The 13033-nt window shown below is 41.0% G+C and overlaps 1 protein-coding gene across 1 annotated transcript in view; it reads right to left on the bottom strand.

Moving 5' to 3' along the window:
* FBN1 (fibrillin 1) overlaps positions 1-13033 on the bottom strand; it is a gene marked incomplete at both ends in the record, with an annotated part of 239882 nt that overhangs the window by 90541 nt on the left and 136308 nt on the right. Inside the window, 9 exons of the mRNA XM_080708266.1 lie at positions 429-554; positions 2574-2624; positions 3472-3609; positions 3843-3962; positions 4513-4638; positions 6954-7079; positions 7940-7993; positions 10656-10808; positions 11651-11773. Of these exons, the coding sequence (XP_080564392.1) occupies positions 429-554; positions 2574-2624; positions 3472-3609; positions 3843-3962; positions 4513-4638; positions 6954-7079; positions 7940-7993; positions 10656-10808; positions 11651-11773 (1017 nt within the window). The remainder of the gene's footprint in view (positions 1-428; positions 555-2573; positions 2625-3471; positions 3610-3842; positions 3963-4512; positions 4639-6953; positions 7080-7939; positions 7994-10655; positions 10809-11650; positions 11774-13033) is intronic.

Here is a 13033-nt window from a genome sequence, read left to right as displayed (position 1 = left end):
TAGCTGAGGCTGTCCGCGAACTGCGATCCCCCGGTCTCAGCCTCCCGAATGCTGGGATGACAAGCATGCGCCACCACGCCTGGCTTATTTTATATTTTATTTGTAAACGTTTCACTAAGTTGCTGGGAGCCTTACTAAGCTGCTGAGGTTGGCTTTGAACCTGTGATCCTTCTGATTCAGCCTCCCAAGAACTGGGACGACAAGCGTGCACCACCACGCCCACTTTCTCTACTTTTTTTTATAAAGTGCAAACACAGAACTTGATTTGGAAAGGTGATTTGTCAAGAATTCCACCATGGATCTTAATGGACATGATGACTTTGGCATGCAGAATCAAATGTTCAACTGCATCTTGTTGATTAAGTCTTGTCTTTTAAAACTTGTCTTCAAGGGGTGATTATTAGAAAAATAACAAGTTCAGTATTTACCAAGGCAGATCCTTCCCGTGGCATCCAAAGTCATTCCGCTGGGACACTGACACTTGAATGATCCCCTGGAGTTGACACACAGGCCATTTTTACACACTCCTGGGAATACTTCACACTCATCTATATCTAAAAAGAAAAAAAGCATGGAATTAATACATGTGCGTAATCCTACCTCATCACACTCAGAGATTCATGATTATTCTCACAACAGTAATGATAACGTTAATCTTGATGAGTGCACAAAACAAATCTGCTTCCAAATAGTTTATGTAGAATCGCTGGATGTCCAAATAGCAACCTAGTACTAAAGATAAAAGAATTTCTCCACTGGTCTATGAGAAAAGGTGTGTGCGTTCTGGGAGTCAGCTCTGGGAACTGTGGACATCTCAGGTGAGGTTCCCATGGGCCATATAATTAGCTTTATGAGACCAGATGTCTGGAAATAAAGAGAGAAACAGAAGCCTGGTCTTTCAAAACAGCAAAGAAGAAATATCTTGGAGGTGAGCATAAGGAAAAGTTCTACTTTAAGAAGTGACTGCTAGCTGGGCGTGGTGGCGCAGGCTTGTAATGCCCGCGCTTGGAAGGTGGAGACAGGAGGATCGCGCAGGTTTGAAGTCAGCCTCACTGGCTTAAGAGACCCTGTTTCCAAATAAAATAATATAAAATAGGTCTGGGAGTGTAGCCCGGAGGTAGAAGGTTTTCCAGGAACCCCAGTACCACCCCCCCCAAAAAAAAAAAAGTGACCACTAGCCAGGCGTGGTGGCACATCCTTGTAATACCAGCATTTGGGAGGCTAAGACAGGAGGATCACAGTTTCCCGGACAGCCTCAGCTACTTTAGCGAAGCCCTTTGCAACTCAGTGAGACCCTGTTTCAAAAAGTAAAAAGACTAAAAAATAGGGCTGGGGAGGTAGAATGCCCCTGGGTTCTACCCCCCATACTGCCAAAAATAAATAAATAAATAAATAAATAAAAAATAAAAAGTGACCACTAGAAAAATAACGAGTTCAGCCAGGAAATCCGCAGGAAATGGTTAACGAGTTCTAACTTAGTAATGGTCTAGGCTGTTCTGGCTACACTGTGGTGGTCCCTGCTTAGGTTGCAAAGAGTCAGAAGATGCCCATGTGCAGCCAATCGTCACTCACCCAATCTCTCAAATGGACCAGTCCTTCCCACTTGGCATAAATAGGGAGCAGTGTGTTCACTGTATTTAATTTGGAAAAACACTCATCAAGTTATTCCAAAGAAAGGCACTTACTTGCCAATGTCAAAGAGGGGGAGCGTTAGTTAAGAAACGAACAGACCGTGTCTCTGTTTTGAAGATACAACCTTCTAAGCCAGGACTGTTGAAAGAATTCCAAATATTCCCTTGGAGTGGCGATACCTGGGGAGGGGGTGGGATCTACCTTTCTGGGTTTTGTTTGTTTGTTTTGTTATTGTCCTGGCCACTCGTATACCAAAATGAGCTGCTAGGCTCAGATAAGTTATTACAGTGGGTCTGGACCAGGAAAAGGCCAAAGGATTCAGTCATCATTTGGAAAGCAAGTCCTTGGGCGGGGGTTTGTAGTGTTCTTTGTTTTAACAGGGGGAAAAAAAATCTTCATTTCATCCCACATGTGGGACTAATTGCTGTTTTTAAAATATTTCAGCTGCGGTGTCATGTCAGATTGTATTAGTCACCATGACCTATATCTATCTGGGACTTTGTGAGAAAGGATCACAGCAAACTGGAGAGAATCCACATCAATTTCCAAAAAAATAGGAAGCAGAGTGTATCCTTCGACATCACCCATGACCATGAGACAGGCAAACAAAACCTCCGGCACCAACCAGGGAAAATGCAAATTTCACATCCTCATCAAAAATTTCCTGGTTTTCTCTTCTTAATAGATAACGCTTTGAAAGTGCGGTCCCTCGGAATTACGGTCAGCCTAAAACATTCTCAGACACCCGATCCTTTGGACACAGTCATCTGACACTGGCAACAGTGTTATATATGCTTGTGAAATTAATATCTGTTCTGTCCTGCAGCTCTCCTTATTTTTTTCTGCTACAGATTTCTCACTGTGAAGTTTATCCAGTCCAAATGAACACAAGCCTTCTTCACACACCCAGAAATGTATGGTCTATCAACAATCAAAAGTACCTTCACACTGTGTGCCTTTAATTCTTGAGAAGCCTTTGCCACATATGGGATCTGTAGGGGGGAAAAAAAGGTAGTAACATCCAGACTTTCTAGCTAAGACATATTGTAAAAACCACGAAAGAGGACCTGGAACATAAATTGGAGGTTGCTGTCATGAAAACGTATGAGATAACAAAGTGTTTCTGGGGTCACAGAGGTGAGGAATAGTAGTGAAATGACTTCTTCAATAAAGCTTGATTCCTTTCAGATATCTCAAAAACATCAAGGTACATCAGGTGACAGAAGGGGACAGTTAAGAAGGCAACTAAATGTAGATTTCTTGCTTTCTATAGCCTGAAGACGGGAATCACGCAATGGGATTCTCGCAACATGAACAGGGCCAATACGGCTGTGAATTTGGAGATCTCAAGCCCAACAGCAGTCAACACTACATAAATTCACACATGTGGGCCCTGAAACACGGAATCAGGAAGCTATGAGTGGCTCTCCAACCTCAGCCTCCCAACAGATTTTCAGAGTTCACCAGAAACCCTTACAAAGTTCAGTTACAGATAACTGGTTTCTTGACATCAATTAGATTTTTGCAAGGAAAGTTGTACTTAGAAGAAGCTCAGGTCCCCTAGCCATGAGCACCCTCCAGCCAAAAGGAATTGGTGTTCCAGGGAAGCAACAGAAGCTGATCTCATTACTACGTGTACATAGGAAAGGATAATGGGACCAAATCAAGTAAAATTATTATCCTTCACTCTTTGCAAATTTTTGATTCAGGAGTATAAACTTGTTGAGGGCATCAGAACTAAACCTTCAAATTCCCATGCAAACCTTCCTAAATGAAGTACTGGGCTTCTTCCTCCCCATGCAAAGCAACCTAAGGACGATGCAGGGCCCGTGCTCTTACCAACTTGGCAGATGGTGCACGGGCTCCCCCAGGCAGCGCCAAGGGACGAGCAACACTGGGACTTCAAGGTGGCTCCGTTGATGTTGATCTCACACCGCCCATCGATGACAGTCTGCCAGCAAGTGCCCTTGATGGTTTCTGCAGATGGAGGAAACAGGGTGGAACATTTGGTGGAGAAACGCTATAATTTATATAAAAAGTTCAAGCACGCTCATTGCAGTTACAACAGCAGTAGCATTATAAAACTAAGAATACTGATGGTTTTGAATACTGTACCCACAGTTAAGCCCTTTTTTTTTTGCAGTAAAAACTGACATTAAGCAGAGCGACACTGATAAGTAGAGAGACATCACTCTCAGGAAGATGAATACCTATGCAGATGGTTTTCGTTGGATCCAAAGTACTTTCGGGAGAACATTCACAAATAAAAGATCCAGGGCTATTCTTGCAGACTCCATTGATGCAAGGGTTTGATTCACATTCATCAATGTCTGCAAGAAAAACACAGCTATGTTACTGCTAAACGCTGGTCTTGAGCAGAAACGAGTATTTCAACATTGGCCTCAATTGCTATCCCGTACTCTTTATGAGATGGTAAAACTGGACTAAATTGTTTTTCTTATACTAAACAGAATAAGAGTAGTTGAGCACATTTATTTAGTAGAGAATCTGCTACTTGGCTGCATCTTTGAGTTCAGAAAAACCTAGAGCAAAGGTATATGCGATTGTCAGATAATGAATTCGAGTAGTAAATACACAGTACTTTCTTTATTAAGTAATAGCAAGTGAAATACCGGTCAAAGGCAACAGCAAAAAATGGATGCTTTGAAATGGCACTTAAAGGGTAAATAAAATACCAGTTCCAGGTAAATACTATCAGTAGCTTACAAAGTTTATTCAAGTGCCACTTAGAACTACAGAATCTCAACTAAATTAGCATAATCATCAAAAACAGAAGAAATTCTCATTTATTTTTATGGTATCCGAATGGCATTCCCAGAGACAGCAGAGTATTTACTATCATGACAAAGTATGGTTTACCTTCACAGGTTTTTAGGTCAGGTTTATATACAAATCCCTTGGGGCAGGTACAGACAAAACTTCCAGGAGTGTTTCGACACTGTCCGTTGTCACAGAGCAGACTGTTCAGGACGCATTCATTAATATCTAGAAAGTCAATGAAAATGAATATTTGAAAAAGCCCATCTCTTGCATACAACATCTCTGCCCTCTCAGGTTAGATCTTTAAAAAGGGAATGTTTAATTCCATCAGGAGAAAAACTTCTGTACCATCGGATTTTTCCAAAATTACCTCATTTTAGGAAAGCAAGAACATGACTTGATTATCAAAACTGGACATCTACAAAGTCTTAAGTCACAAGCCACTATTTAATTGACTTATTTCTTTAGCAGGGAGAAAATCTGGATTTGCGAGCAAGATAGCAATAAGTAATCTTATATATAATCGCTTTACTAAGTCAGAATTAGAAAACAAATTTTATTGAGTTAAGGGGCCAAAGGAATATCTAGAAAATGTGGCTCATTTCTGATATGTGTTAGTTCCAAGATAGGCATTTCTTCTTTAAAGCAATTTAAATCATCTCCAGTTATGTTTATGAAGTAAAACCATCTGTAATGTTTATAATTTCCATGGGGAATTCAGACTGGCCATTCAAAAGCTGAGGACAATTGCCTGCTTTCAAATGAATATCATGTCTATGTGGGAAAAGCCTCAAGTTTAAGGTATGAATTACTTAAATAACTCAAGGAACGTAGAAATTACGAGTTCTTTATCTCTTTTTGAGCTAATTGTATCAAAATACACTAGACATTTATAAAGAATTTTTGTATACAGTAAGAGAGTCTGATTAGGTTATCAGATTAGGTTTATATATCAAATTAGGTCTGACAGGTTAGTAGCCCTAATATAAAGGATGCTCACATTTAGCCCTGGGGAATTGTGTGCTGCAAGAAGTAAGTACACGGAAATCTGTAACTCATTTATAAAGTACATAAAATATGGGAAAATGGAGTATGAACGTATATTAATGAGTCAGTAAATAGCATGCTAAGACAAGTAATGCTAATATTGCCCCAAATCTCCAGTACCAGAGGGCTTGAAATGATAAATAAGGGACTTGCCAAACTAGCTTGGTGCCCAGGGATATAAGTGGGCAGATGCAGACAGTGGTGGTTCAATGGGAGAGAGAGCAGAGTAAGAACTCGGCAAGTAGCTGGCATTTGCTGTATTATATATAAGCCCCCCCGAAAGAACAAGAACCACCGCAGTACTTATTTCAATTTGTGTCATCTCTGAATGACTCCATGTTCTAGAGAAAGACCAGTTCCTTAGACCAGCACCTTCCAGACTTACTGCCAGTGGAGAAGATTGGATTCTCTAGCTACAAGTCTCTAACTGACTTCCAGAAAGTAAAAGGTATATACGAGGTCTCTCTGTTTATTTTATTTATTTATTTATTTGTTTATTTATTTATTTATTTATTTTTGGTGGTACTGGGGTGGAACCCAGGAGCTTTCTACCTCTGGGTTACACTCTCAGACCTTTTTTCTATTTTATTTGGAAACAGGGTCTCACTAAGTAGCTGAGGCTGGCTTCGAACCTGTGCCATCCTCCTTTTCAGCCTCCCAAGCGTGGGGATTACAAGCGTGCGCCACCACGCCTGGCCTCTCTGTTTATTTTAAAGCTCATTAATTTTCATTCCCTTCCATGAAGGTATGTCTGCTAATAACATAAAATGTGTTTGGCTTCCAAATTAAAAAAAAAATGTGCCATCTTACATTTTAGTTTTGACACATCCTGACATAGTCCATGAATAGGAGTATCTGGATTTTGGAAGCCCCACTTCAGAAAACCTGCGGTAGATGTCACCACGCTGCATAACGGAGGATACACTTCAGAAAACAGAAAATCTAGGCAGCTGCCGAATGTTAAAGAAACAATAATGGACCCGCGATGATCATTTCTTCCAACCAAATGACTTATTTAATTACTAGATGGAAACTGCATTAAAGATCATGAGAGCAGCAAAAATTATATATATATATATATATATATATATATACATATACATATACATATATATATATATATATTTTTTTTTTAAACTGGAGAGTAGTTATTACTGAAAATAAGCTCTGGTCTCTCTGGTTGGGAGAAGAACTGTTTTCTCTTTCAGTAAAAACAAGGATGGCTTTGTAGCCACACGAGAATGGCTCCAATTTTCTGCATCTTATACATCTAAGAAGCTTTTCCTTGATATAAATCTGATAGGTGACTATTCATAAATTGCCAGGATTTAGTGATGAATATATTTGCTAAGCAAGAGGAATATCCAGTGCTCATCTACAAAGTGTAAAGGACTCAGTTCATTTCTTGGAGTCAAGAAGAACCTCCCCTAAAGCAGCAAAAGAAGGATTACATAACACATACGAATGTCTTGAAAACAAATGACGCTTCTTACCAACACAGTTTTTCCCAGTTATATCCACTTCATATCCTGAATTGCATATACATTTGTAGGTCCCACGGAGGTTCTCGCAAATTCCGTTTGGGCAAATATCAGGATCTAATGCACATTCATTGATATCTGCACCACAAAAAAAGTTAAAGTCAATGACATTCTAATATAAACACGAAATGAACTGTTAAAAAATAACAGTACAATCAGCGTAATAGCCTCAGCACTTTGATGTGTGTCTGTGTGGGAGGAAACGGTTCACTCGGAAGAGAAAACTAATCCCTTTTTTCCTCACTGTATAATATTCTGAAATAAATTTTTCTCCCATCAGTCTCTGTGAGAAATTTGAGCTATGAATTAGAAACTACGAGATTATCAATCTCGAAGCAAGCTGCAGGAGACATCCTGGACTTCTCCTGGCCAAGACGGAAAAGTGGGTCAACTGCGGATCCCAAGTCCCTGTCACTCGTCTCCCTACCACCCACTCCTTCCTCTTCTGTCTGTCCTCCAAACACCCACCATTCTTAACATCCAAAAGTGAGGTTATTAAGTCATGCCTGCATCTCTGAATCTGTATCGATAACATCCTCAAGATAACATTAAAATACACATCCTTTGTTTATTTGTTCCAAACTTCTCACACTCCTGTGAGAGTTTGCAGTGCCCTCTTGACTCTGTGGGGAGTTCATGCAGCAGGCCTCTTCACTGAGCAAAAGCCAGCTCAAAGGGGGCCTCTTTTGATGAGGACCCCCATCAACTACCCTGAGAGAGATCTCAGTCCCTTCGTGAATAAACCCACACCTATCCCCAGCGACCCCAGGCCCCATGGACCACAGTGGCTCAGCCATGGGGGCTTCTAGGCATCCCAGATACATCATGCAGTGATGGCCAGACTGGTGTCAGGGACCAACTGGAAGCCCACAGCAAGGCCCTGGCGCTGTCTCTGCATATGCTCAAGTAAAATAGTAAATTTTGGAAGGAATCCTTACCGCTGCCGGCTGATGTCATTCCTGGCCCACTACTGCACAGCGCCTGATATTCCGCTGCAATAAATTAGCAGATAGTCAACGACTCCCTTATTTGAAGGCCAGGTCAGTCTTGCCCTTGGCTTCGTACACATCATTTCCTCCCAAGTGAGCAGAACCGACATAAAGTGGTAACGGAAGGAGGCATCTCCTGGGGGAGTCACCTTTACACTCAGCTCTCGTTGCAAAGGCTCCTCGTCACTGAGGAGATCAACTTTGAAGGGTCCCGGCAAGTGAGCGCAATTCCTTAGGCAAAGCGCTTTCAGAAAAGGTATTTTTCCCATAACTTGATTTTGTTCACCAGGGAACACTTTACACTTAACAGTGAAATGTGCCTGTTAAAATGTGGTTTCTTAACTGTTAATAAAACTTTCTCCCACCATCTTGGGAATAATTTTGTTTCTCAGTGCCAGTTTTCTCTTTTCTTTTTTTCTTTTTTAGTACCATCAAGTTCTTAATATTTTCTCCTTTCTTTCAGAAAATTCTCTAGCCTCCCCTCCCAAGAACAAGTTATCTATTATTGTGTTCAAGTGTATTTATTTTAATTAATTAATTACTTTTTTGGGTACTGGGGATGGAACCCAGGGGCATTCTGCCTCTGAGCTACATTCCCCCCGTCCTATTTTTCCTTATTCTTTATTTTGAAACAGGGTCTCACTGAGTTGCAAAGGACCTCACTAAGTAGCTGAGGCTGTCCATGAATGGTGATCTTCCTATCTCAGCCTTCCAAATGCTGGAATTACAAATGTGCACCAACACTCCTAGTTTTCAAGTGTATTTTTTTGTGTGTGTGTGTGGTACTGGGGGTGGAACCCAGAGGCTTTCTACCTCCGGGCTGTGCTCCCAGACCTTTTTTTTTAAATATATATTTTATTTGGAAACAGGGTCTCACTAAGTTGCTGAGAGCCTCACTAAGTAGCTGAGGCTGGCTTCGAACCCGTGCGATCCTCCTGTCTCAGCCTCCCAATCGTGGGGATTACAAGCGTGCGCCACCATGCCCGGCTCAAGTGTATTTTTAAAGTTAATATTTATCAGACTACTAGTCTTTCTCTATGATAAATCCATAGGGAAAGTGGAACTTAATGTTAAAAGCATGAGTTTTTTGTATGGTATTAAGGATAGAACCCAGGGGCATTCTACCTCTGAGCTATACTCCCAGCCCTTTTTATTGTTCTTAGTTTGAAATAGGGTCCCTTTAAGTTGCTGAGGGCCTGGCTAAGTAACTAAAGCTCCCCTTGAACCTGGGATCCTCGCGCTCAGCCTCCCAAGTACTGGGATTACAGGCCTGCGCTATGACACTGGCTAAAACCATGAGATCTTTGGGGGAGAAATTCAGGTACACAGAATATGTTGCCAAATGGGCAATGGAATCGGATGTCTATTTATTAAAATTACACAATGTTTTACATACAGTTTCAACAATGTTTAGATGGTTTTAAGAGTGAATGGTCAAAATGGAAAACTAGCTGGAATCACACTAATTCAAGGAAAAGAGGCCCTTTAGTCCCTTTGGTTACCCGGGGCTTCTGGCAGCTGAGGTCTCATGTAAAACATTTCTGCTTAAGTAGAAAAAGTGGAGATTAGGGATGGGCCTTTTTACACTTCACTGCTAAAGAAACTAGTTCTTCTTCTTTTTTTTTTTTTTCAGTACTGGGGATGGAACTCAGGGGCATTCTACCTTCGAGCTATCCCCCCAGCCCTATTTTTTATTTTTATTTTGAAACAGGGTCTCACTGAGTTGCAGAGGGCCTCACTAAGTAGCTGAGGCTGGCCGCGAACTCAGATCCTCCTGTCTCAGCCTCCCGAATGCTGGGATTACAAGTGTGCGCCACCACGCTCGGCTAAAGCAAATAGTCAATATTTGCTTATTTACTAAACATGCTAGAGAACTGTATTTTTTTTTATGCCAGTGGCTACAAATAAGTTAGACAAACACAAGATTATGGGCAAATCCTTCAGAGCGCGTGATGTCTAACAAATGTTAATTTGAAGAAAGCAGTAAAATCCCTTCATTTTAAAATCATCTTTAATGGGGACCAAAAAAAAAAAAAAAAAAAAAAAAAAAACAATGGGAAGGGAAGGTGTCTGCCACCATAGGTTTGACAGCCAGAGACTAAGCACAAAACCAAAAACAAACAAGAAACATTCTTGTCATTCTCTCACATCAGTAATTAATTAAAATGCTCGCGAAGTACTATAACTAATAAAACAAGAAAACAAAACCATACCGGTTTCGGAAAAAAAGCATATACACAGGTGATTTAGTTTAGCTGATGCTTGTTCTGAATGGAAGCAAATTACTTCCTCCGTTGTCTTCCGTTTAAGCAGGATCTGGCACTAGACTATTCTCTGAAGTGAATTCAAATTGATGTGGGTTTGAATGCTGACGGCTAATGCTAAGGAGCAAATCTTTTCCCACTGATAGCCTCCTCTTCTGCAAGTTTGGGATGATGGTACCCATTTCTGTGGTGGCTCCATATTCTAATGAGATAGCAGGCAATCGTGTGCAGTTGTGAGCATTGAATTAGTGGTAGGTGACTAGACTCTGCCAGCCCTTACCAAGCCCCCAGCAAGGTATATGATATATCTGGAAAGCACTAGATGACCTCTTCCGGTGACGCCATAAACATAAAGACCGTAGATGGTGGCAGAAGGTGAACACCTCCATAACGCCGCATACCTGAGTTCTGCGCAGGACACGGCTGGCAGGGCTCCCCAAACGCATACTCAGTGTTGGCACAGCAGCATTCAGATTTAGTTACGGCACCAAACAAGGGTTTAACGCACTGGCCCCGCTTGTACCCGCCATAGCAGGTGCTCCGCATGTGTGTGTCTGAGCAGGAAGAAAGACATCATCACACCGTCACTTCCAACAGAAGAGCATCCTCCTCCCCAAGTCAAAGTTGCCTTTCTTTTTTTTAATCCAGCATTCCTGTTCTGAGTCGTCACATGGAATGCGTCTGGTATTAGAACTTAACAATAAAAATGGAGAAATGAATGAGACAAAACACATTTGGCTTCTAAGCAAGAGAAACCAAGAGGCAGATGGACTCTCAGTTTCCTAGGGGTTACCATGAGGTCCCGAAGTGCTGAGATGTCTTCTCGTGCAATTTTGTTTTTCCCCATGCATGCAGAGAGCAGGCATTTAATACCCCTTGAATGAACGTTGAGTCTGACCCCATGATAATTATGTAAGACCTTTATTAGAAATGTGGTTTATCCCCAAATAAACACGCAATTATTGAATGTCTGAACTAGTCGTACCTTCCAAAAAGGAGACTGTTCAATCTGTAAAAGGCTCATTACATAAATTTGCAGATGTTGGTCTTTAATTGACCAACAATTATTTAACAATTCATTTTCTGTTATTTTTACCACCAGGGAGGAAGTCTGCCCAAACTTTTCCCAATTCAAAGGGCTTACTGAATACCTTTCTTAAAAATAATCTGGATAAAATTCATTTCTATAGCTCAATAAGCCTGATACTTTTAAAGCCACATACAGCTATCACCATTTAAAATTCTGGATTACCCATTTCTCTTTCATATTCTATACTTCCTTTGGACATATCCATTTTTATCCTACCTATTATTGTAGAGTGCATCTGTTTGGTGGGCTTTACTGATTGACAGAGGGGGCTTCTCCATCATAAAATGAGCTGTGGTCTTTGCTTACCGACACACACGCGTCCATCCAGGCCCACGGCCAGCCCAGGGAAGCATTCACATCGGTATGAGCCGTCGGTGTTCACGCAGCGCCCGTTCATGCAGATCCCGGCGGTCTCACACTCGTTAATATCTGCAGCAAGAAGAGGCACTGATTATTAACCAATTTTATCTGAGGTCATAACAGGTTTATCATTATCACACTTGAAAATGGGTAGGGTAGAAAATAACCTGCAGCATCGACCATAAAAGCTCAAGGAGATGTATTCTGTTTTGTTTGAAAGAACAGGAGCAAAACAAAGCCCTGGGCTGTTTGAGATTATCTATTTTCCCATCAAAAGTTACTTTAAATAATATTCTCCCAAGAGATTCTTTTTAATCCAAAGTAAGAATCATAAAGGCCAAAAGAGAATTGGAGGAAGAAGGAAAATGACAGCTTAAAGACAAAGGGCTTTGTTTTATGTAATGTATCACATAGTAGTTAGTGGTGCCAGGAATCTAGCTTGGTAATAAATTGCATCTTGGACCAAGGCAGAAAGTTTTTTCCTTTTTTTCTTTTCCTTTTTCTTTTTTTCTTTCTCTTTTTTATTTTGCTATATTGGGGATGGAACCCAGGGGCATTCTATCTCCAAGTGACACCCTCAGTCCTATTTTTATTCTTTATTTCATTTATTTATTTATTTATTTTGGTGGTACTGGGGGTGGAACCCAAGGGCTTTTCTACCACCAGGCCACACTCCCAAACCTATTTTATACTTTATTTGGAAACAGGGTCTCACTAAGTTGCTGAGAGCCTCACTAAGTAGCTGAGGCTGACTTTGAACCTGTGCGCTCCTCCTGTCTCAGCCTCCCAAGTGCTGGGATTACAAACGTGCACTACCACACCCGGCTTATTCTTTATTTTTTGAAACAGGGTCTCACTGGGTTGCAAAAGGCCTCACTAAGTTGTAGCTGAGGCTGTCGGCAAACTGCGATCCCCAGGTCTCAGCCTCCCAAATGCTGGGATCACAAGCGTGTGCTACCACGCCTGGCTGAAAGCTTTTTCTTTTAGCATTCAATACCCAGGCTAGTGTCCCTGATCTAGTAACACCCTTGTCTTAGCTCTCTGGGAAAATTAGCTTAGCATTAAGAGAGGCACAATTAATTCCTTCAAAGAACACCACAGAACAGAAAATGAATTAAAGGATTTTGATGGAGATCCTTGATCAGTAACAAACACTACAAGCAACTGGATCCAGCAAAGAAAAGACTTTCTTGAACAGTATAAATATTTTATGGTATCATATGTATACACTTAAAGAGGTCTGGTAAAAGACTTTATTGGATGGATACTTGTAATAGTAGAATTTTTCTCCCTTAATATGGGGAAGTAGAGAAGGTCCCAAAATTGTGT

The sequence above is a fragment of the Muscardinus avellanarius genome, assembly GCF_963383645.1.
Source record: "Muscardinus avellanarius genome assembly, chromosome: 12".
NCBI lineage: Eukaryota > Metazoa > Chordata > Mammalia > Rodentia > Gliridae > Muscardinus > Muscardinus avellanarius.
Note: the sequence above shows the minus strand (reverse complement) of the source record. Positions and strands in the feature narration are given on the sequence as shown.